The 27,631-nt window shown below is 30.2% G+C and overlaps 1 protein-coding gene and 1 pseudogene across 1 annotated transcript in view; both read left to right on the forward strand.

Annotated features, from left to right (window-relative positions):
- LOC126737034 (uncharacterized) overlaps positions 1–27,631 on the forward strand; it is a 99,254-nt gene that overhangs the window by 58,340 nt on the left and 13,283 nt on the right. Inside the window, exon 2 of the mRNA XM_050441721.1 lies at positions 17,656–17,791. Within this exon, the coding sequence (XP_050297678.1) occupies positions 17,656–17,791 (136 nt within the window). The remainder of the gene's footprint in view (positions 1–17,655; positions 17,792–27,631) is intronic.
- Positions 22,350–23,834, forward strand: LOC126737035 (uncharacterized; annotated as a pseudogene).

Consider the following 27,631-nt stretch of genomic DNA (forward strand, 5'->3'; position numbering starts at 1 on the left):
GAAGGAATCTGAACCAAGTTCCCATTCAGCTTGACTCAATTTCCTGTACAGTTTACAGGAATCAGTACAGATTCAGACAATTAAGACCTAAGTTATAGGTCATTTGGTTTTAAAAAAAACCCTTGACAAATCTATTGTGAATAAATTGGATGAATGGAGGTTACAAGTAAGTGCATACAAACCGACTTTATTGTATTATGAAAATTAGGCTTAAGCATTCTATTGGTGGTAGTATTATAAGCTTCTAAAAGAGCTGACAGAATATATGGGATGGTGTTTGTGTTCTGATAAGAACAGGAAAACTGTGACACTAAAGAGGCAGGATAGATGTGCCCAGGATTTTCTGGAAACCTATAGGAAAATAAATGCCTGAAATTTTTCAAGAATTTGCAATACTGGACAGTTATACAGACACATGTTTATAACTCAAAAAATTGAGCAGATGCAATTTTGAAAATTTGTACACTTATTCTCTGGACAATTTGATGAGACACCTATTTCAGCTTTTTTTAAAATTCGTACAAGATTTTCAGAAAAAAAATATTTTTTGAAAATATTGATTTTTTTTTCTTAATATTTGACACAATGTTCATACTTCAAAAATTGAACAGATGCAATTTTGAAAATTTGTACACATATTCTCTGGACAATTTGGTGAGACACCTATTTCAGCTTTTTTTAAAATTCGTACAAGATTTTCAGAAAAAAAAATATTTTTTGAAAATATTGATTTTTTTTTCTTAATATTTGACACAATGTTCATAACTTCAAAAATTGAACAAATGCAATTTTGAAAATTTGTACACATATTCTCTGGACAATTTGGTGAGACCCCTATTTCAGCTTTTTTTAAAATTCTCTGGATTTTTTTTTCTTAATATTTGACACAACGTTCATAACTTCAAAAATTGAACAGATACAATTTTAAAAATTTGTACACATATTCTCTGGACAATTTGGTGAGACATCTATTTCAGCTTTTTTTAAAATTCGTACAAAATTATCAGAAAAAAAATATTTTTTGAAAATATTGATTTTTTTTTTCTTAATATTTGACACAATGTTCATAACTTCAAAAATTAAACAGATACAATTTTGAAAATTTGTACACATATTCTCTAAACAATTTGGTGAGACACCTATTTCAGCTTTTTTTAAAATTCGTACAGGATTTTTAGAAAAAAAATATTTTTTGAAAATATTGATTTTTTTTCTTAATATTTGACACAATGTTCATAACTTCAAAAATTGAACAGATACAATTTTGAAAATTTGTACACATATTCTATGAACAATTTGGTGAGACACCTATTTCAGCTTTTTTTAAAATTCGTACAAGATTTTCAGAAAAAAAAATTTTTTTTGAAAATATTGATTTTTTTTTCTTAAAATTCGACACAATGATCATAACTTCAAAAATTGAAAAGATGCAATTTTAAAAATTTGTACACATATTCTCTCGACAATTTGGTGAGACACCTATTTCAGTTTTTTTTTAAATTCGTACAAGATTTTCAGAAAAAAAATATTTTTTTTGAAAATATTGATTTTTTTTTCTTAATATTTGACACAATGTTCATAACTTCAAAAATTGAATAGATGCAATTTTGAAAATTTGTACACAAATTCTCTGGACAATTTGGTGAAACACCTGTTTCAGCTTTTTTTAAAATTCGTACAAGATTTTTAGAAAAAAAATATTTTTTGAAAATATTGATTTTTTTTCTTAATATTTGACACAATGTTCATAACTTCAAGAATTGAACAGATAAAATTTTGAAAATTTGTACACATATTCTCTGGACAATTTGGTGAGACACCTATTTCAGCTTTTTTTAAAATTCGTACAAGATTTTTAGAAAAAAAAATATTTTTTTTGAAAATATTGATTTTTTTTTCTTAATATTTGACACAATGTTCATAACTTCAAGAATTGAACAGATAAAATTTTGAAAATTTGTACACATATTCTCTGGACAATTTGGTGAGACACCTATTTCAGCTTTTTTTAAAATTCGTACAAGATTTTCAGAAAAAATTTTTTTTTTGAAAATATTGATTTTTTTTTCTTAATATTTGACACAATGTTCATACTTCAAAAATTGAACAGATGCAATTTTGAAAATTTGTACACATATTCTCTGGACAATTTGGTGAGACACCTATTTCAGCTTTTTTTAAAATTCGTACAAGATTTTCAGAAAAAAAAATATTTTTTGAAAATATTGATTTTTTTTTCTTAATATTTGACACAATGTTCATAACTTCAAAAATTGAACAAATGCAATTTTGAAAATTTGTACACATATTCTCTGGACAATTTGGTGAGACCCCTATTTCAGCTTTTTTTAAAATTCTCTGGATTTTTTTTTCTTAATATTTGACACAACGTTCATAACTTCAAAAATTGAACAGATACAATTTTAAAAATTTGTACACATATTCTCTGGACAATTTGGTGAGACATCTATTTCAGCTTTTTTTAAAATTCGTACAAAATTATCAGAAAAAAAATATTTTTTGAAAATATTGATTTTTTTTTTCTTAATATTTGACACAATGTTCATAACTTCAAAAATTAAACAGATACAATTTTGAAAATTTGTACACATATTCTCTAAACAATTTGGTGAGACACCTATTTCAGCTTTTTTTAAAATTCGTACAGGATTTTTAGAAAAAAAATATTTTTTGAAAATATTGATTTTTTTTCTTAATATTTGACACAATGTTCATAACTTCAAAAATTGAACAGATACAATTTTGAAAATTTGTACACATATTCTATGAACAATTTGGTGAGACACCTATTTCAGCTTTTTTTAAAATTCGTACAAGATTTTCAGAAAAAAAAATTTTTTTTGAAAATATTGATTTTTTTTTCTTAAAATTCGACACAATGATCATAACTTCAAAAATTGAAAAGATGCAATTTTAAAAATTTGTACACATATTCTCTCGACAATTTGGTGAGACACCTATTTCAGTTTTTTTTTAAATTCGTACAAGATTTTCAGAAAAAAAATATTTTTTTTGAAAATATTGATTTTTTTTTCTTAATATTTGACACAATGTTCATAACTTCAAAAATTGAATAGATGCAATTTTGAAAATTTGTACACAAATTCTCTGGACAATTTGGTGAAACACCTGTTTCAGCTTTTTTTAAAATTCGTACAAGATTTTTAGAAAAAAAATATTTTTTGAAAATATTGATTTTTTTTCTTAATATTTGACACAATGTTCATAACTTCAAGAATTGAACAGATAAAATTTTGAAAATTTGTACACATATTCTCTGGACAATTTGGTGAGACACCTATTTCAGCTTTTTTTAAAATTCGTACAAGATTTTTAGAAAAAAAAATATTTTTTTTGAAAATATTGATTTTTTTTTCTTAATATTTGACACAATGTTCATAACTTCAAGAATTGAACAGATAAAATTTTGAAAATTTGTACACATATTCTCTGGACAATTTGGTGAGACACCTATTTCAGCTTTTTTTAAAATTCGTACAAGATTTTCAGAAAAATTTTTTTTTTTGAAAATATTGATTTTTTTTTCTTAATATTTGACACAATGTTCATAACTTCAAAAATTGAACAGTTGCAATTTTGAAAATTTGTACACATATTCTCTAAACAATTTGGTGAGACACCTATTTCAGCTTTTTTTAAAATTCTCTGGATTTTTTTTTCTTAATATTTGACACAACGTTCATAACTTCAAAAATTGAACAGATACAATTTTAAAAATTTGTACACATATTCTCTGGACAATTTGGTGAGACATCTATTTCAGCTTTTTTTAAAATTCGTACAAAATTATCAGAAAAAAAATATTTTTTGAAAATATTGATTTTTTTTTTCTTAATATTTGACACAATGTTCATAACTTCAAAAATTAAACAGATACAATTTTGAAAATTTGTACACATATTCTCTAAACAATTTGGTGAGACACCTATTTCAGCTTTTTTTAAAATTCGTACAGGATTTTTAGAAAAAAAATATTTTTTGAAAATATTGATTTTTTTTCTTAATATTTGACACAATGTTCATAACTTCAAAAATTGAACAGATACAATTTTGAAAATTTGTACACATATTCTATGAACAATTTGGTGAGAGACCTATTTCAGCTTTTTTTAAAATTCGTACAAGATTTTCAGAAAAAAAAATTTTTTTTGAAAATATTGATTTTTTTTTCTTAAAATTCGACACAATGATCATAACTTCAAAAATTGAAAAGATGCAATTTTAAAAATTTGTACACATATTCTCTCGACAATTTGGTGAGACACCTATTTCAGTTTTTTTTTAAATTCGTACAAGATTTTCAGAAAAAAAATATTTTTTTTGAAAATATTGATTTTTTTTTCTTAATATTTGACACAATGTTCATAACTTCAAAAATTGAATAGATGCAATTTTGAAAATTTGTACACAAATTCTCTGGACAATTTGGTGAAACACCTGTTTCAGCTTTTTTTAAAATTCGTACAAGATTTTTAGAAAAAAAATATTTTTTGAAAATATTGATTTTTTTTCTTAATATTTGACACAATGTTCATAACTTCAAGAATTGAACAGATAAAATTTTGAAAATTTGTACACATATTCTCTGGACAATTTGGTGAGACACCTATTTCAGCTTTTTTTAAAATTCGTACAAGATTTTTAGAAAAAAAAATATTTTTTTTGAAAATATTGATTTTTTTTTCTTAATATTTGACACAATGTTCATAACTTCAAAAATTGAACAGTTGCAATTTTGAAAATTTGTACACATATTCTCTGGACAATTTGGTGAGACACCTATTTCAGCTTTTTTTAAAATTCTTACAAGATTTTCAAAAAAAAAATATTTTTTGAAAATATTGATTTTTTTTTTCTTAAAATTCGACACAATGATCATAACTTCAAAAATTGAACAGATGCAATTTTGAAAATTTGTATACATATTCTCTAGACAATTTGGTGAGACACCTATTTCAGCTTTTTTTAAAATTCGTACAAGATTTTTAGAAAAAAAATATTTTTTGAAAATATTAATTTTTTTTTCTTAATATTTGACACAATGTTCATAACTTCACAAATTGAACAGATGCAATTTTGAAAATTTGCACACATATTCTCTGGATCATTTGGTGAGACACCTATTTTAGCTTTTTTTAAAATTCTTACAAGATTTTCAGAAAAAATTTTTTTTTTTTTAATTGATTTTTTTTCTTAATATTTGACACAATGTTCATAACTTCAAAAATTGAACAGATACAATTTTGAAAATTTGTACACATATTCTCTGAACAATTTGGTGAGACACCTATTTCAGCTTTTTTTAAAATTCTACAGGATTTTTAAAAAAAAAATATTTTTTGAAAATATTGATTTTTTTTCTTAATATTTGACACAATGTTCATAACTTCAAAAATTAAACAGATACAATTTTGAAAATTTGTACACATCTTCTTTGAACAATTTGGTGAGACATCTATTTCAGCTTTTTTTAAAATTCGTACAGGATTTTTAGAAAAAAATTTTTTTTTGAACATATTGATTTTTTTTTCTTAATATTTGACACAATGTTCATAACTTCCAAAATTGAACAGATGCAATTTTGAAAATTTGTACACATATTCTCTGGACAATTTGATGAGACACCTATTTCAGCTTTTTTTTAAATTCGTACAAGATTCTAAGAAAAAAAATATTTTTTGAAAATATTGATTTTTTTTTCTTAATATTCGACACAATGATCATAACTTCAAAAATTGAACAGATGCAATTTTGAAAATTTGTACGCATATTCTCTGGACAATTTGGTGAGACACCTATTTCAGCTTTTGTTAAAATTCGTACAAGATTTTTAGAAAAAAAATATTTTTTGAAAATATTGATTTTTTTTTCTTAATATTTGACACAATGTTCATAACTTCAAAAATTGAACAGATAAAATTTTGAAAATTTGTACACATATTCTCTGGACAATTTGATGAGACCCCTATTTCCGCATTTTTCCAAATTCGTACAAGACTTTGAGAAAAAAAATTTTTTTTGAAAATATTAATTTTTTTCTAATTATTCGACACACTGTCCATAACTTAAAAAATTGACCAGATGCCATTTTGAAAAATTATTCGCATATTTTAGACAGCATGTATAACGTTTAACCACTTTCTTAAGCATTTCAAATATAAATTCCATTTCCATTCGAACGGAGGGCTAGACTAACAAAAAAAAAACTAAGATAATAAAGACGTCCCGAACCTAATTTGAGCAAACGGGCCCAAACGAAAAGGTGCCATACAAAAAAAAAGAAAACGATGCACCCGCCACTTAAGTAAGACTCCCGGACGGCGTCTTAAAATTCCGAAAATGTCCCTTTCTCCCGACACACATCAATTCGAATTTACAAGGCGAAATACCCCGTTCTTAGTAATTATGTTAGCTCCCCCTTCACATTTCATTACCCGGACGGGTAATAGAATCGAGGAATTTTGTTTTAAATTTCACTTCGTATGGCTTTTCTCCTTGTGTGCCGCGATAAGGACACCGAGGGCTGATAAAGCAATCATTTTTTACGAGGGGGCCACTTTAACCGAACAATTGGGAGAGTTTTTGGGTTAATCAAAAGTTACATCATTAGCAACGTGCTATATAATATTCACATTGATGGGACAAGAGAATTTTCAAATATTTCCCTCCTTAAAAGCTTTTCGTCTGCATTGTCTTTGATAATCTGGGAATCCCCCATATAGTCCGACTCTGGCAAATATTTGTTTTAATTAGGCAACTTCCTTTAAGATATATCAACCCCAGAATCTCGTTATTTAGTTAAGGGAAAATAAATTTTCCGGGGGGGATTTCAACGATTCCATCATTCGCCCGCACTTTCGGGGCTGCTGCCTCGGCTGCATTTTTATTAATCAAAACGGTTTAGGACGATCCCTTTTGTTCGGTTCTTTTTCCCTTGATTTAATCACGAAATGGTCTTAACAATTATAAGAAGATTCCCTTCGTTATGGTCGTGTTTCGATCGGGATTTTATGTTAAATGAAATTTTAATCTTATTGGTCTTATTGGCTTCAGAAAAAATATTTAAAGAATTAATTGTGTTGTTGGAAATAGCTCTTAAATATTTTCAAATAGAATTTTCCTTTCGTATTTTGGGTGTTTACAGGGCAAAGATAATATTTTATTAAGATCATTGAAGATTTTTAGGTCTGAGATAGGTTCATTTCAATTTTTAGGTTTATTTCATTTCTCATCAATTCATTGTGATCGTCAATGAATCCTGGGTCTCAGATGGGTTTTCATGCCAAAAAGTGGGTCAAAAGTCGAATATTTTGGTTTCTACCGCATTTCACGTCTCTAATATGCCTTGAATCAACTTGAAATGTTACTTTACTTACGTAAATGAATCAAACACAGACGTAAAGCATCAATTCATTGCAATCGTCAATGATTCCTGGGTCTCAGATGGGTTTTCATGCCAAAAACTGGGTCAAAAGTCGATTATTTGGGTTTCTACCGCATTTCACGTCTCTAATATGCCTTGAATCATCTTGAAATGTTACTTTACTTACGTAAATGAATCAAATACAGACGTAAAGCATCAATTCATTGTGATCGTCAATGAATCCTGGGTCTCAGATGGGTTTTCATGCCAAAAAGTGGGTCAAAAGTCGAATATTTTGGTTTCTACCGCATTTCACGTCTCTAATATGCCTTGAATCAACTTGAAATGTTACTTTACTCACGTAAATAAATGAAACACAGACGTAAAGCATCAATTTATTGTGATCGTCGATGAATCCTGGGTCTCAGATGGATTTTCATTCCAAAAAGTGGGTCAAAAGTCGATTATTTTGGTTTCTATCGCATTTCACGTCTCTAATATGCCTTGAATCAACTTGAAATATTACTTTACTTACGTAAATGAATCAAACACAGACGTAAAGCATCAATTCATTGTGATCGTCAATGAATCCTGGGTCTCAGATGGGTTTTCATGCCAAAAAGTGGGTCAAAAGTCGATTATTTTGGTTTCTACGGCATTTCACGTCTCTAATATGCCTTGAATCAACTTGAAATGTTACTTTACTCACGTAAATAAATGAAACACAGACGTAAAGCATCAATTCATTGTGATCGTCAATGATTCCTGGGTGTCAGATGGGTTTTCATGCCAAAAAGTGGGTCAAAAGTCGATTATTTTGGTTTCTACCGCATTTCACGTCTCTAATATGCCTTGAATCAACTTGAAATGTTACTTTACTCACGTAAATAAATGAAACACAGACGTAAAGCATCAATTTATTGTGATCGTCAATGATTCCTGAGTCTCAGAAGGGTTTTCATGCCAAAAAGTGGGTCAAAAGTCGATTATTTGGGTTTCTATCGCATTTCACGTCTCTAATATGCCTTGAATCAACTTGAAATATTACTTTACTCACGTAAATAAATGAAACACAGACGTAAAGCATCAATTCATTGTGATCGTCAATGAATCCTGGGTCTCAGATGGGTTTTCATGCCAAAAAGTGGGTCGAAAGTCGATTATTTTGGTTTCTACCGCATTTCACGTCTCTAATATGCCTTGAATCATCTTGAAATGTTACTTTACTTACGTAAATGAATCAAATACAGACGTAAAGCATCAATTCATTGTGATCGTCAATGAATCCTGGGTCTCAGATGGGTTTTCATGCCAAAAAGTGGGTCAAAAGTCGAATATTTTGATTTCTACCGCATTTCACGTCTCTAATATGCCTTGAATCAACTTGAAATGTTACTTTACTCACGTAAATAAATATAACACAGACGTAAAGCATCAATTTATTGTGATCGTCGATGAATCCTGGGTCTCAGATGGATTTTCATTCCAAAAAGTGGGTCAAAAGTCGATTATTTTGGTTTCTATCGCATTTCACGTCTCTAATATGCCTTAAATCAACTTGAAATATTACTTTACTCACGTAAATGAATCAAACACAGACGTAAAGCATCAATTCATTGTGATCGTCAATGATTCCTGGGTGTCAGATGGGTTTTCATGCCAAAAAGTGGGTCAAAAGTCGATTATTTTGGTTTCTACCGCATTTCACGTCTCTAATATGCCTTGAATCAACTTGAAATGTTACTTTACTCACGTAAATAAATGAAACACAGACGTAAAGCATCAATTTATTGTGATCGTCAATGATTCCTGAGTCTCAGAAGGGTTTTCATGCCAAAAAGTGGGTCAAAAGTCGATTATTTGGGTTTCTATCGCATTTCACGTCTCTAATATGCCTTGAATCAACTTGAAATATTACTTTACTCACGTAAATAAATGAAACACAGACGTAAAGCATCAATTCATTGTGATCGTCAATGAATCCTGGGTCTCAGATGGGTTTTCATGCCAAAAAGTGGGTCGAAAGTCGATTATTTTGGTTTCTACCGCATTTCACGTCTCTAATATGCCTTGAATCATCTTGAAATGTTACTTTACTTACGTAAATGAATCAAATACAGACGTAAAGCATCAATTCATTGTGATCGTCAATGAATCCTGGGTCTCAGATGGGTTTTCATGCCAAAAAGTGGGTCAAAAGTCGAATATTTTGATTTCTACCGCATTTCACGTCTCTAATATGCCTTGAATCAACTTGAAATGTTACTTTACTCACGTAAATAAATATAACACAGACGTAAAGCATCAATTTATTGTGATCGTCGATGAATCCTGGGTCTCAGATGGATTTTCATTCCAAAAAGTGGGTCAAAAGTCGATTATTTTGGTTTCTATCGCATTTCACGTCTCTAATATGCCTTAAATCAACTTGAAATATTACTTTACTCACGTAAATGAATCAAACACAGACGTAAAGCATCAATTCATTGTGATCGTCAATGATTCCTGGGTGTCAGATGGGTTTTCATGCCAAAAAGTGGGTCAAAAGTCGATTATTTTGGTTTCTACCGCATTTCACGTCTCTAATATGCCTTGAATCAACTTGAAATGTTACTTTACTCACGTAAATAAATGAAACACAGACGTAAAGCATCAATTCATTGTGATCGTCAATGAATCCTGGGTTTCAGATGGGTTTTCATGCCAAAAAGTGGGTCAAAAGTCGATTATTTTGGTTTCTACCGCATTTCACGTCTCTAATATGCCTTGAATCAACTTGAAATGTTACTTTACTCACGTAAATAAATGAAACACAGACGTAAAGCATCAATTCATTGTGATCGTCAATGATTCCTGGGTCTCAGATGGGTTTTCATGCCAAAAAGTCGGTCAAAAGTCGATTATTGGGGTTTCTACCGCATTTCACGTCTCTAATATGTCTTGAATCATCTTGAAATGTCACTTTTCGTACGTAAATAAATCAAACACAGACGTAAAGCATCAATTCATTGTGATCGTCAATGATTTCTGAGTCTCAGAAGGGTTTTCATGCGAAAAAGTGGGTCAAAAGTCGATTATTTGGGTTTCTACCGCATTTCACGTCTCTGATATGCGTTGAATCATCTGGAAATATTACTTTTCTTACGTAAATAAATCAAACACAGACGTAAAGCATCAATTCATTACGATCGTCAATCATTCCTGGGTCTCAAATGAATTATCATGTCAAAAAATGACTTAAAACTCCACTACTTGACATTCACAATTGCAACATCCTCTATAAATCAAGAATTGACTCCAAGTATACTAATGCTTTAAAAAAATTGCTCATCACTTACCAGTAGGGTAGCCTCGAACATACTAAAAACACCGAAAGCTTAAAGCATATTAGTAACTTAATACGTCTATTCTAAGCCCCTCCAGTTAATAATTAACTTTCGAAACTGGGGAAATTATGTTTTTAACAAACTGAAAGTTCCTAAAGCTACCTCAAACAACGCATTATTAATTGATAAGCAATGTTAAAGCTTTAGCTTCTGGAAAAAAGAACAGGACGGAATTTAATCAAGAACTCTTGATGTTCTGTTTCTTCCTCTACAGAAATGTTTATTATTTTAATTCAAAGGTGCTCGATTATTGTTTGACGTTGAACAGTGACACCAAAACTGCTTATAGAAGGTTTCTAAACCTCATGTAAATAACCGATTTAATAGTTCTCGTTTTCCTCTTCCAATCTTACGGATCCGAATAATGTAGATTCGGTATAAAACGTAGGCAAACAATATGTGTATTCCCGAATAGGAGCGACCCTATATTTACGATGGCGTGTTTGCCCTTAAAAATAAATTCGGAGAGATTTCTTATTCGCAAACCCCGATATACGTATATAAACATATAGTGAGGGCTAAATGGCCGAGAGGAAACTCAAGTCCATTTCATTCTTATCACGGGGTCCTACTGTTTGGGGTATTTTTATTTATGTGAAAAGGGTTTGTTTTGGGATGGGTTTTATTTATTGAAAATAAATAAAATAGACTTTAAAATCTTTGAATGCAATTATTATTTTTTGAATCAATAATTATGCTCCTAATCTTATATATGAGCATCTACAAATGATAACCACTCCGATTCATTTTCTATTTAATTCGTTAAACAAGGAATCGTGTTAGGGGCCTAGGGGATTACAACAATGGCAAGGGAACACTGAAACCGAAACTCGTTGATAACAACATTAGCGGGCGTGCGAGAACGACACACTCATAGACAATGGAACCGGTGAATTGACACATAAATTGATTCACCGATTCCCGGATATTGCCGTGAGAAATTATCGGGATGTACGTTTCGAATTAGCCGTGATATGGGAGCACATGTTTTCACATCAGGGGGGGTGAAAAGGGTGAGGAGGAGGAGGAGATCGGTCACGCGATCATGTATTCGGAATCTCACACGGTTAACTACCTGCGAGGTTGATTATTGTGGCTTCTAGGGTTAATCGACTGGTTATTGAATATCGCTTAGTAGTTCAGGGAGTAGACACATGTTTCTTGCTAAGGTAGTCTGGTTTTTTTATAGATCATTAGAGTATTGCTTTTTTAATTCAGGATTTAATCATTAGCGGGGTCCACTACTTTTGAATGGCTAGTTTAGGAGTTATAAGCAAAAAAGTGACTACATGTAACTTTGACGCTTAATATCTTAAAAACTATTCAATATAGAGTAAAATATGACATAACCAAATTGATAGAAAATTTAATTTTCTATAAAAAAGGTCTCTTGTATTTTTTTCATAAAGTCAATAGTATTCGAGATAAACGCAAACAAAAAAAAAACAGACTACCTCTTCAATTGTCGAACTTTGTACTCCAAAGAGTTCTATTCCCTGGACTATAGGAGGAGTGTAAGGTGATTTTAGTACAATTTTCAGAAGTAACCCTCATTTTAAAGTGCAAAATGGTAAAAGAAGTTTGTACTATTCAATACATTGCCCTGAAACCTCTTTGTGCGTATCCAGAGGCCTCGCACCACCAGGCAATTCCACCAATTATCATAATTTTTGCATTCAAATTGAGACACTTTATAACTGAAAATAAATGATAGAGATATAATACGATTTAATACCTATATAACATTATGTAATATTTATAAACTATGTAATACCCTGAGTTGGTGATGTAAATGACTGAGTTGTTTGTTAATTTAAACCCGCAGTAATACATAAAGCAGTATTAAAGAAAAGGATGAGCTCACCAAAATAACACCTTTAAGGGTCGAACACAAGCCATTAAAAATTAAAAAAAATCGTCATTTTAAAAGTTGTGGTTACATCGGGTGTTTCCCAGGGTGGGTGTGTCTCATTTCTGATTTTTGCAGATGATATAAAAATGAAAGTCATAAAGCCACCTGCCTATTGTAAGTTAATGGCTGTTTGCTGTGATGTAATAAAAATACATTTATTTTGAATTCCAATAAATGAAGAGTAATATCCTTTAGTCGTAAGAAGAATCCAATTACTTTCAACAGTGTCAGTGTCTTGTTAAGGATTTGAGGATTTGGTTTAATTTTAAATTTACTTTTTCTCGGCATAGATGTTTAATAGAGCAATGCGATTATTAAGTTTCTTTTTTTAAACCTTACAGAGACTTAGAAATATTTTTGTATTTCAATTGAAAAAAAATCATTTTGAATTGAATGAATTCTTTATTTTCTTTAGCATTTTTAAATTTTTTGGCCTTTTATAACTCTGGGGGAGGCTCTAGAAATCTAGATAAGATTCATTCACTGATCAGTCGTTTTGCGAGAATGAATTGAGTTTCCTAGATTGCCTCTCAGGATCTCATTTATATCCACGAATAATATCAGCTCCAGTTAGAATTTCCTTCGAAAAATTTGGATATTCTGCCAAGAAATTATTTGTTTGGTTAAGAGAAAAATAAGATAATTTAACACTTTCACACCTAATCTACTAATCTCAACCTTGGTTCCTAGGTTGACCTTTCCAAGTGCCTTGGTTTTTAAGAACTGTTGGTGAAGTTCCAGAAATCCATCAATTGATCAATTCTTAAAATCGGAATCCATTGATTAATCAGTCGTTTTTCGAGAACGAACTCTGAATTTCCTAATTTGTTCCTTTCAGCTAATTTTGGCTTAATTCACTTCATTCACTTCAGAGAGGGATCAGACGAACTCAAACTCTTTAGACCTAGTTCAATAAACAAACAAGATTACCTATTCAGAATCATTTCAGATACCCGTCAGAATCTATTTACGCTTTACAATTTAACAATAAGATTCTTTGCTTTCAACACCTAACAAATAACTTCAAATGCCTGGAATAAAATAAAACTTGACCTCAATTGCTTAAATTAAGGTTTCAACTGACTGGAAGAAAAAACAAAATAATTTTTAATTGCCTGCAGAACCATGCTTCTTGCAGCTTTATTTACAAATAAAATTATTTCAATATTTAGTAATAATTATAACTCTACATTGGATTAACTTAGCAGTGGTATCGCATCAAATCTGTTTTAATCTTCTCCCGAAGATGAAACAAAGACACTTCATGGCGGTTTCTTTAATCTCTGATCCATGATGAGTCTTTTGTAAGATGTCTTTACATTTTGTTCCTAAGAGTACTTAATCTTGAATTTTCTCTTTCTTACAAATTAAGATTCCAACATATCCGTTTGTGACAGTGAATTATGAGTTACTATCTCAGTATCATAAATACGATGCATCTCATTTTCAGTAATATATCCATGTATACTAACATAGAACTTGTAGCAGATAAGTTTAATTTTGTTACTTAAAAACCTTGAGTGAAAGAATCAAATTTGCCCCAAACAGAATAGGGATTTGAAAAATAAAATTATTTGTTTTTAGAAAAAGCAATGGCGTACCATTTTAAGTTAAAAATATTCAATTCAATTAAAAAACACGTACGGATGTCACGGAGAAAGAAACATCATTAAGATGAAAAAGTGCCGATTGTTACCCCAAAGCCGTGTATCAAATTTCATAAAAATTTATCTGAAGTAATAAAAGATATATGACTAAAAAACTTTTTTTTTCTAATCTCATTTTTATTAATAGAATTTTGTACTATTAATATTTAACACACTTAATATTAAATTTAATAATTTCTGTTTATTGGGTCCTCTTATATGTCTAATAATAACCTTTATAAAATCAGTTTAAATAAATATTATGTCTCGTTGTTTGACAATACTACCATATCTCAGTCAGATAGTACATCTTATATAATGAGCAAACTTTATTCCACCAAAGGCTAGATGTATTAAGCCTAAAAATTTGTTGTTAAGACTAAGAGTGTATTAAGCCTAAAAAAGTTTTCCTGTGTGCTACCTCGAACCTGATCCCTAGATATTAAAGGGGTTCAAATACGGTACTGCCAATGACGAGCCAGGATGTGTCATCGCCAAAGTTCATTAAATGTGTTGTTGGAATACCATATGTCATTCACATAAAAATCGAACATCAGTGTAACATCACCCACTCCAACAGAGTGATGCCCTTCGTCTGACAAATAATTGTCGCTCATTTCTATAACAATCCGTTGACTATGATCAATTCTCTTCTGGTTTTACTTGTTTCTACATTTAGAAACAACTTCTACAAACATCTAGTTTTTTCTTTTCATTTCGGGTATTGCGAAAAAAACTGATAAAACCCTATTAGATTGGTTACTGTAGACTTCTTAGGTAAAAATCCATGTTGACTCCTTACAGTCGATTAAATAACGCCAATTCAAAAACAAGAGATTATCTTGAGAATCTTAACTAGATGATAATTTGTTGCATCATTCCTGGCACCTTTTTTAAATAATAGTATTACTTTGCTTAAACGTCAAATTTCTGGATATACCAAAGAGTGTACAGGGTGTCCTATTTGTCCTACTTTTGCGGGATATCTCCGTTATTCTTTAAGCTTTTGTAAAAGTAAAAACATTCTTATAGATTTTTTCGTTACCTTTTCAAAAATATATAACAGTATGGACTTATTTTCGACTTTATAAAATACGCAAATAACGCAACAATTTTCTAAATTAAATGCATAATTTAATAGTAGACCATGAATAACAATAATTTACAAATAAAAAGTTACAAATTAATAACGACGAATGGGGAATTGCATCATTCTTTTTTTTTGTAATAAAAGAACATAAAAAATAAATATATAAATTTAATAAACACTATAAGAAAACAATTATATAACGAGATGTTCAAAATGACCACCACTTCTCTGATACAAAATTGGCACATTTTTGTAACCATTTGAAAAATAGCATTCAGAATAATAATTTGTCTCCTTCTCAGATTTTGAAATGCTAAATGAATTGCGTCTTGAAGTTCTATTAGATTATCGCATTGTCTTCTATACACTTGATCTTGTATATACCCCCATGAAAAAAATCTAAAATCGAGAGATCGGGAGACCGTGGAGGCCATCTAACAGATCCGTTGGTACCTATCCATCTTGGGGCACCATCTTATTGTAGGTAGACAGTGTTATATCGGGCTAGAGGCATATTTTCAAGAAGTTCTGGAATAACTTCCTCAAGTATGTCTGGGTACCTACGTGCTGTAAGATTCCCTTCAAAAATTCAGTATACTATTTGTTTTCCCAAAATAAAACAGTCCAAAGGCACTATAGGCATCGCCAGGATGTAAATGTTGAACTATGTTACATTTGTATGGATAATACTCTACTAATATTTTTTTTAAATCCTTTGTGCGTCAGTTTTTGACACTCCAATTTCTTTTTCGATTTTTCTGCATGAGCTCGAGCAGATCCTTCTATATAACCTAAAACATCTATTTGTTTTTCTTCCCTATTTTCTTTATTGTATGCTTTAGGACGCGGCTGAACAAAAGATCCGTGCTCAAGTAAATTGTCCTTTAAACGAGCAAATATACCAAAAAACGGTTGCCTTCTCTCTGGATTCTAACTTACTTAACTTACCTATGGGAATGCTTCTAACTTAGCTATGGGAATATAGTTCCGAAGTATCTTCAGCATTTTTATTGCTTTGATAAAACATACAAGCGTACCATATTTTTCATAATTTTCAAATGCTGCAATTTTTTTGGCAAAATTCACAAATAACGAAAATAAATGGGTTTTGGAGCATAAACTCAATCAAAAACAGAGAAATGTCAATCAAAACCCGAAGATAGTTGACATTTATTTATTTAAGGTAAAATGACTCCACTGCAAGTATGGAGTATTTCTTCACTATTTATTTATTTATTTGTAATTTTTTTATTTCTTGTTATAAATAGCCATGGCCTTCCATTAAATTATGAATTTGATCATTTAAATTTAGTCATTTATTTGCGTATTTTTGAAAATAAAAAAGTCCAAACTGTTATATATTTTTAAAAAGGTAAAAAAAGGCCAATATTATGGACTATAAATATATAGGGTGTTCCGTTTAAAAAAACATAAATTTGGATAATAACTCAAAAACTATTAATCAAAAAAAATATATATCTACAGCACTGAATTCTACGGAAAAAAATCTATAAGAATGAGTTTTTACTTTTACAAACTCTTTAAAAATAACGGAGATACGATGGGAGTCCCAAAATGCAAAATTTTCAAAAATGCCCTCTATCTAAAAATAACAAAAGTACCCAAAATGGGACACCCTGTTCACTGAAATTAAAAATATGATTATGAGGTTTTACTAATATATTACTGCAGCTTATTTGACCGGAAAAATTTCGGTAATTCGGTAATGTGAAACTGCAAAGCACAAGATCTACTGTAGTGTGGGTTATGAATGTTTCTAAGCCGGACACGCCATCACATTATAAAAACACAAAAATTTACGATATTAATTTCCCTCTTTTTTTGAAATAAATAACACAATCGTCCTTGCCAATTTGTTCAACAGATTACTAGGGAGTGTCATAATACTGCATTATCGATGCTTTTGAAAACAATGAACATATTGATACCAAGTTTGGAAATTTATTATTATTTGGAACACAGCTGTGCATCCAAAAACTGTACTAAACTGTTAATATAAAGTGGCCAGAGGCACTACGCAATTCCTCGAATTAACACAATTTTTCCATTTAAATTGAGACACTTTATAGGAATTTCTTAGTGATGCTTAGTGATTTTCGTGGCTACGCATAAGACCTTTTTAGTATAATTTTAATATAATACCGATGTTTTCTTAAAATATAACGGATTTTTCTAATGCTCTCTTTATTTTCCAGTGATAACTACCAAAGTGAGGGCGGGCCATACCCAATGTGCGGCGGACGAACTAATGCGCTGCGCTAAGCCTCTTTCGGTGCTCGATTCCGGTTTGACCCTGGTCTCCACGAAAGCTGATTTAGAGAAGATTTGCCCGTAAGTACAAGTTTAACTTATTTCCGGCTACATCCGCTAAGACTTCCGGTCTCAATCGTAAGATTTTCTCTTTATAATCAAATCAAAAGAAGCAATTAATGGGCGTTAAACTCGATTAAAAAACTGAAATACACTATAGGGATTATATAGCGAAAAGTGAGGGAGCCATCTGGTTAAATGGTTTACAGAGGATATACAAACAAAGTTTTTTTTCTTTTTGCGTGGAGTTTTTTTCCTAACTGTTGCAAATAACAAACTTATCACTCCGGCTTTGTGCGTTTTCTGTATGCTATTAATTATAAAATAAATAACGTTGGATTGTATTGAAACTGGAAACATGACAAACAATAAACACTTCAATGATGAATTACATAATATAAAACGTTAATAAAATAACTGTTCACAGAAATGTACCTACTTTAAGCATAACAATTAAAGGTAGAAAGCGAAAATGTTTTTACACAGAAACCAGGTGCATGGTTTTACTGTTTCTCGTACGTGGTGGAATCGGGAAATTTCTCTCCCGATTTTCCGTTTTCACGGCACGATGGAAACTGGACGCGCACCACTTAACTGGCCGACCATTAAATCGTTTTTCTCGGAACGGTTTCGGGGACAAAACAGTCGAGTTTAAATCGGACAGGGGCGTATTATTATTTAGTTTTAAACAGGGTGTTTCATATTTAGTGGGGTTGTAGAGGGTTTTAAAATGAGTAAATTTACGCAATAAACCCCTATCAGAAAATCATTAAATTTTCAGATACCGGGTGAAAAAATTTTAAGAGAAAATTTTATTTTTTACGATAAAATTAGTTTCTATGCATCTAGTAATATTTTTTAATTCATAATTTAATTTTAGTTAAAAGAACTCGTCCATTATCTCAAAGAGACCTACGTAACTACTAAACACTGTTTTGAAACTGAGACTTGGATTTTTTATTTTTTCTCTATTTAATTTTAGTGTCCACGACGGCTAGAACCTAGTGAACTCTTTAAAAAAAAATGGTATGCCACTGTTTTTTCTATCCATCTTTCCATTGTTCAAAATTTATTTCTCGCTATAATTAAAATTTTTAGTTTCATCCGTTTGATAATATTTACGGTATTTATTGTAAGGAAAAAAAAATTAGGTCCTTTGTATGTGGAATTCGGTGCCAAAAAGTTAATTTTCGCCATTGTTAATGTTAAAAATAAGATTCTTTCTTGAAATGTTATCACCCTGTATCTCAAAATCTAATTATTTTCGGACAGGGGTTTATGGCACAGACTTGCTTATTTTGAGGTAGTGTATATAGTGTTATAAATACATTTTAACCTAACCGTACTTAAGAAACATATTTGTAACACTATCTAAAATTCAGACATTTAATTTCAATGTTTGAGCGTGTGAGATAGTAATTTCTAAATTGATTTTTGCTATAAATGACGTAGTACCCAATAAAATAACTAACTCATTATGGATTCGTCACAACAATACAGACTTTACTTAAAATATATGTTCCCAGAACAGCCAAATATTTTAAGGGATATCCTTTAAAGCCATTCCCTACACGTTTCAAGCTTATTAAATGATTTTTTATTTTTATTTATGCCTTCCATACCAAGAAAAATAGTTTTTTGAATTTTGGGGTAGGCGTCACGTCGAGAGAACCCATATGATGTGCCTCGTCGTTAATGGATCGGAATTTATCCTGGGGAAATTTATGTAAGACCAGATACAGAAAGTTTATTGGATATTTTCGGTGAAATATTAGCGTGGCAAGAGGAAATAATGCTTATACATGTTGCGGATATTATATAGGAATGTTTTCCCTCTCGCTCCTCAACCCTTATCGTTTTTCCGTATATATATATAAGCGAGGAGGAGCAGGAGGAGGAGGAAAGCACGCTCTCCTTCACAATGGCAACTTTCAAATTTATGTTATGCCGGCAAAATAGCGTGCACCACTCGCAGCTCGATTGTTGTACAAAAAAAAAATAACGATATACAGGGAGTCCCGTTTTATTTCGATTTAGAAATACAGACAGGATGAGTGTTTTCATTTGAAAGTGACAAATTTGATAAAAAAAAGAAGAGTTCGACGGTGTAGCTGAAAATTATAAATTTTTTAAATAGTACAATATTTTATTCTAATGTTGTACTGGTTGATTGCCTCTCAATTTTATATTAAAATTGTACTAAATAAGGCCTTATGAGTGGCCAGAGTTGCAGTCAGTGCTGCAAAAGAAACCGGTGATTAAGTAAATGTTATTTTATCATTTGATTGAGAAACAGCGTGAATTGTGAGGTATTTAAAAGTAGTTAGCTTAGTTTTTCATTAATAAGCAAATAACTGGGTTTATTATATATTAAATGCACAAAAAGTAAACGAACGAAAGTCGATTTTACACCAGGTTATGTCGTAAATATATTTTATTGTATTTTTTAAATTTTGAGTTTTTTACGTTACCTCTATTTATCATTTATTAAATTTGTTTTCTTCTTGGCTTATCTATAATAACTCGAAAAATTCATCCATTATCCCAAAGATGCTGGTCATACACTTTATTAAAAGGTAAAAACACGAATTCTACAGCATCACAAATACATTTAATAAAATTACAAAGGTTACATGTTTCGCTCGACTAGAGCATCGTCAGACCATAACATACACAAAACACCTGACACATCTATAATAATAGCTAAAATCTAACTTAACATTACTATCAATCTTCTATATAATTTTTTCTTGAATTCAAAAAATTATTTAAAAATCCCTGGAAAATATAAAAAATACCCCCAATGCCTTGAATTAAAAAAAAAATTACTCCTAATGCCTTAAAACGTAAAAAAAACAGTTCCAATGCTTGGAAGTGAAAACCAAGAAATCATCGCCAATAATTGGAATAAAGGTCTGAAAAAAATTACTCTGGGAATAAAAAAAAAACAATACAAATAAATGGACTAATTTGAAATTGACTACAGAATCTGGAAGATATTAATAATTGAAATCAAATGATTGGAATAAAATGAACAATTACTTGAAAAAACGTCGAATAGAACTTCTGGAATTCTGGTTTTACTTTACTAGAAATCTGGTTTTACTTGTAATTACCAGTTCAGGAATGTGAATTTGAAATCCTTGATTTTGTGTGATTTATATTATTTTAAATTATATTTGTGTATAGGTATGTTGTTTTTTTTGTGTAGGTTTATAACGATGATTGATTCATTGATTGATTTATAAAACAGGATAGAAAATGACTCAGAGGGTCTGGAAAAAATTATTTGACATACTTGGAAAATGGAAAATTATCTTTAATAAAAGAAAGAGATAAGAGAAAGATATTAGAAATAAAAAATAATCTTCAGTGCGTGGAAAACATAAAAAATTATTTAAAAATCCTCGCAAGATATAAAAAAATATTTCAAATGTCTAAAATAAAATAAAAAGTTGCTTCAAATGCCTCAAAACATTAAGAAAAATTATTGCCAATGACTGGGAGTCAAAAATAAAAAATTACCTCAAAAAATGGAAATAAAATAAAAAATGACTCTGAAAAAGTCAAAAGACCTGGAAAAAAAGTATTTTAAATCCCTAGAAAATAAAAAGTTACCTCGAATATATAAATAATCAAAAATATTAAAAATTGCATAAAATAATATGAAAAACGACCCAAAAAACGCCGAATGCTAATTTCTCTTGTAGTGCTTCGAAAACATCAAGAAATTTCTCAAATGCCTAAAATAAATTAAAATAAAAATATTGCATTAAATTAAAATGCCTGGAGTGAAAGACAATAAATTACCTCAAAAAATTGGAATAAGGGCGTGGCGAAAACGTACAAGGCGTTTTTAGTACAAATTGTTAAATAGTATGAAATCCTATTAATATTTGACACTGTTTATCACTGTACTATATTAAATTTCTATTATTATAAAGAAACTATAAACTATAATAGCTTAAATTAAATACAATATTTTTTAGAAATGATTTTACTACTGTAAGCACAATTATTTGTTTATTTATTACACTACAACAATCCATAAACGAAAAGTTGCCTTCCTTTACTATTATAAGGATTGTTATATTTGTCAGGATTAGTCTTTCAGATAAACTTAGCAATATGTAATATAGATATAATTAGTTAAAAAGAAAATTGGTTTCTTATAATCTAGAAACAAAATAAAAATTATATACTGGATTCAACAGCCCAAAAACACACCTGAAAAAATGACTTTAAATACCTTAAAGAAACTTAAAACGACTTAAAAATGTCCTGTTTAAATAACAGGAACACACTGAAAGTCACTGAAAAATATGGAAAGTTTAATACAAAATTGCACACACAAACAACAGCTTGATATCAGATAAGGAAATTACTTGATATTAAAATGGAAAATGGCTATAACAGTCTTAGATATATGAAAAATAGGTTCAAATGCCTGGTAAATACGCCCTTGAAATCTTTGCATTCAATTTTAAATCACCCTGTATAATATTTCGTATAATATATGAATAGAATATTATGGAATATGGTTCTGGATAGATATATGTGTGTGTAATACTTAGCGATGTAAAGGGTAATATTACCGAGGTAACATTACCGGTAATTTTGGTAATATTACTGCAAGACTGGTAATATTGGGTTTTTTTTTCACTCTATAGAAATGACTCTATATCCAATTTTGTTATTAATACACCTCTTCCGTTATTTTATAAATCAATCCATACCGAAGATAACAGACATTTAGCAACATTTTTGGCCTCGGAAATTGAAAAAGTATTGGAAGAATTGGAAGCTTCAAATTTTTTGGCTATTGTCACTGACAACGGAGTACAAATACATAACTAAATTATGGTTGTATTTGTCACGGTCTAAACCTTCTGGTTTAAGACTTCTTGAAGTTAGACCATTTTGCCAATTTTAAAAAGAACATAATTTCTATTGTATCAGAATTGAAAAATTCGCAGATTTTACTTGCAAGGTTTGAAAAAATCCAGTTAAACAAAACGGGGCGATACATCTCTTTAAAATTGCCGGTGAAAACAAGATGGGGTTCCTTTGTTTCTTGTTTAAAAAGCCTTTTAGCAGTTGATGATAACCCAGATATTTCTGATGTTCTTTCAACAAATACAGTAACACTTCTTCTTCTTCAAAATGAATTTTGATTACAAATAGAAGCAACTTATGACTTGTTCCAGCCAATCTCTAAGTGGATAACGTTTTTTGAAGCTAACGGGCCAACAATCTCAAAAGTGTTTATCTGCTTTTTTGAAATAAGATCTATATTACGTGACAAAGTATCAAATTTATCCGTTACTATGTTGGAATCTCAGAAAATATGTTCAATTCTTGAAAAACGAGGAAATAAATGTTTAAAATCCGTTCATCTTGCTGCTTACCTATTAGAACCAAACCAACGTGGCAACAATTTAACTGAAGCTGAAATCATCTATGAAACTACAAGGCGTCATCCAAAATATTCTTCAGAAGTAGATCTTATTATGGAAGCACTTGCATAAAATTGGAGGTGGTAATCTTTTTGCTAAGGAATTCGTTATTTCCAGCGAAAAATCTATGTCTGGGCATGTTTGGTGGGCAGAAATTTGCTCCAGTTCTAAAATAAGTAGATTGGCTGTAGACATTTTAAATTTACCATCGTCAACAGCCGCAACCGAAAGAACGTTTAGTACTTATGGATTTGTTCATCGGCAAAGAAGAAACAGGCTTACCGTGGAAAGAGCCGGAAAACTAACCTATATTGGCCATAATTATAATTTACTAAACGAAGATCATTCAAGAAGAGAAAAAGCTACTGAATATTCTGAGGAAGAAATTGAAAAAGAAGATCTCGGTTTTGAAATTATAGACTTGACTGAATCCAAGGAGAAAGAAGAATCAGATGAAGAGGTTGGGGATGATGAGGATGATTTACCATTATCCACTCTATTACGCAGTTCATTCTGACTCGTTTTTTTATGTTTCCTAATGTTTTTACAGTTTTGAATAAAAAAAACTAGTATTAGTTAAAAAGCTGTTTTTTTTAATAAATTACCAATATTACCGTAATATTACCGGTAATATTATCGATTTTTAAATTACCGGTAATTTTACATCTATAGTAATACTCTTTAACCCCAATAGATCATGCTATTCAACACTATTCACTAGGGAGTCAAATACTTTGATGTGACACTCAATCACTGCAGATCACTTCTTGATCTGCAATCCATTAATGGATCAGTGGATTTTATATAAACCTGTCTATTGTCTTCACATCGTCTTTCTCCCAACTCCTTTTCGATCTTTCGTTGGATAATTCATTGTAGGAAGTTGAATTTATATTAAAAATACATATATTATGCATAATATGACCGAAGTAAACTGTTTTTCTCTTTTTGATAATGTCGAAGAGTTGACAGTCTTGTTTCTTGAGAGGACCCGCGTCGACGCTACACAATCAGGAATTTTCTTGGCTAACTTCTTAAGACATATTTGTGGAAGAACTGCCTGGAAGAAAACAACAATATGTTTATCAACTATCTGGAATAATTTTATACTTGAATCTAAGATCAAGAATTTTCTTGGCCGAATAGTATTTCCAAGTTTTCCAGGACTTTTGAAATGTTTTGAAAGAATAAGGATTGGGAAAAGAGGAACTGGAAGCTCCATAATGTTTCATATTGATTTTAGGATCTAAATATTCGGAACTATGAAGACCTAATGGAATGCCTGGAAAAAATATTTAATTCGGAGGCGAAGGATGCATTATTTTTGACCTAATAGAATGGATTATTATTCTACGGATGGTATATTCTATACATGGGTAAAGGTTAAAAAAAAAGCCCTCACACCCACAGTTATTAATAACATAAAATTCGTAAAAACCGTCACAACATTTAACGATAGATAAACTCGAAAGTGCATCGATAACGAGCGGCTCCTTTTATTTTCCTAGACGACGAACGGAAAAATGAAATAAAGTGCCATTTTGCCACCGAGTAACGGATGCTTTTTCCCGACTATTTTTCCGAATAAATTTGCAGCTACAATTTCGATACGTCCATCAAAATACTGTTTCGATTCCGGGACATTTATCAATTGAATAGTATATATATATATATATAGAATACGGGGTTTATGAGTCTAGACCGTGTTGGTTTATGGGTTAAAACGTGCCGGGAATATGAGCGGTTTCTCTTGCATATCATTTTTATGTTTTATTAGTCTTGGTAAGTACTAATATAAAAAGACTTGTATGGGATCTTTGGTAAGGACCTATAAAGGTCCAAAACATACAAGTATTTGGATTTTATATATTGAATTGTGGTGGTAAATGAGTTGTTTTCTTTAAAAATATCTTTAGTATCCTGGAGGAACGATATTGGTTATATTACAAGATGTTTGATGATCCTGGATAATATTTAATTCAAAAGTGCTTTATAAGCAAATTTATAGTACATACTAGTAGAATTTTTACATACGGTAATAAGTCCTACTCAATAGTAAAATCTTAAGTAAGTGTTATTTAATTTTTTTTTGTTTTAAGCAGTTGATCGATGAATTTTAATCAATTTCAGGTAATTAAAGAATTGTTTCTTGTTTTTTCAGGCAGTAATTGCTTGTAGTTAAGTCGTGAAACGCTTTTCCAGGCATTTATGTCTTTTTTTTTTAATAGAGATAAGCCACAGATTTTTTTCAATTTTGAGCCAGTTGATGCATTATTTCACTCATTTCAATCTATAAAATCCTCACGTAAACAAACAAACAAAAAACAAAGTCACGGTCTCATATGCAAATTTGTTTTATTGGCTACACGTGTTTCGCCCTGTCTAAGCAGGGCATCATCAGGCCTGAGTTTCGTATTTCTATTATACAAATTACTTGAAAAAACTATTAGTGAGTCTAATTAGTTGTTCCATTAAAGTACATATAAATCCTAAACAAACAATTATTAAAAAATCCAGGTTCTGCGCCGATGTCTTCTAATTATAATATTACAGGGTTCTTTTGCCCCATAAAGTTATGCCAATGCATCAAATTTTGGCAAAATAGTATGAGCAGTTTTTGAATTATTAATCCAGAAAACGATTTGAACATTTTAGTCATTTCAGCACCGTTTAGCGTTCATTTTTTATATGAAAATATAAAAAAACTAATAAATACTGGAAATACAATAAGCAAATATTTAAAATGCCTAAACAGGCGTGGAATATGTAAGAAATGACGTCAATGTCCCGAAACAAATAAACCATATTTTCATTTGCCTTGAAGACAATAATTGAAATGACTGGAATAAATTGAAAAATTATTCCAATATTTAGAAAGACAAAGCAATTACTTCAAATGCCTGGAATAGGCTGGAAATTGGCTTTAAAGGCCTGGTATAGGTAAGAAATGACATTAAATCATTGTAAGAAATAAATCATGATTTCATTTGCCTGACAGTTATGATGACTTGAAATAATTGGAATAAATAAATAACGACTTAAAATGCCCAAGAATTCAAAAAAGGTAATTCAACAATCCAGAGGAAATAAGAAAAACAGAAAAAAATACTTCGAAAACCTGTAAAATGCCTGAGAAGTAAAAGACTCCTAAATTACGTATAATGAAACGCTTAAAAATACACCTATATATTATTTATAAAATTCAAAAACAACTTAAAGAACATTCCTATAGTGGTTTTTCCCTGGGGTGTCTGTCAATGGCTGGGATTTTGTCTCGTTTCAATAGAGAAGCTTTGTTCGTCTAACCGTCCTAAAAAATTAAATGTTTGTGTTTATTTAATTGGACAAATCTCTTCATTATGGTGATAAACCCTAAAACAACTCAAAGAAAAGAAAGAAAGTTACAGAGAGTTTCTAAAAAAATTATAAGACACCTATTTCAGCCTTTAAAATGAATGAAATATCAGCCTTGGAAGTTGAAAAATGTATGTAAAAAAAGAATTCAAAGACAAGGAGCTTATATCTCCGTAAATAAGAAAGTTAGACATCTGAAAATTGGAACCTATATTCTACTCATACAAATAATTGGACACCTATTTCGGATTTTTTTCCAGACATTAAAAAAATTGAAATAACAGTCTTAGAATTTGAAAAATGCAAGAAAAAAAGTTAAAATTTCAAAGAGAAAATGCTCATATCTCTAGAATTAAGAAGGTTAGAGATCTGATGTTAAAACATAGATTTTTTCCATAAAACCATTGGAATTCTATTTCAGCGATTTTTCAAAAAATTTAAGAAAAAAAAAATGAAATTTCAAGAACAAAGAGAGTAAAATTGCAATTTTTAGTCCAGGAGTGCCTGTAAGAAACAAATTAATTTGTCTATTATTGGCAAGTGAATATCTTGGATTGTAGTGCTCAAAATTGAACAATAGTTGATGTATGAACTACTCTGAAGACTATTTTAGTTTCTATTGAAAAAATTACTTAATTCTATTCACTAGAAGTCAAGAAATTCAAATTTTTAGTCCAGGAGTGCCTGTAAGAAACAAATTAATTTGTCTATTATTGGCAAGTGAATATCTTGGGTTCTAGTAGTATAAATTTAAGAATTAATGTTTTATTGACCACTCTGAAGATTATTTTAGTCTTTATTGAAAAAATTCCTAAAATCCATTTAGTAGAAGTGAAGAAATTGGAATTTTTAGTCCAGGAGTGCCTGTAAAAAAAAATTTGAATTTGTCTCTTATAGGCAAGTGAATATCTTGGGTTGTAGTAGTCAAAATTTAACAATAGTTGATGTATGAACTACTCTGAAGACTATTTTAGTTTCTATTGGAAAAATTACTAAATTCCATTCACTAGAAGTCAAGAAATTGGAATTTTTATTCCAGGAGTGCCTGTAA

This window comes from Anthonomus grandis, chromosome 6 (assembly GCF_022605725.1).
Source record: "Anthonomus grandis grandis chromosome 6, icAntGran1.3, whole genome shotgun sequence".
Taxonomy (NCBI): domain Eukaryota; kingdom Metazoa; phylum Arthropoda; class Insecta; order Coleoptera; family Curculionidae; genus Anthonomus; species Anthonomus grandis.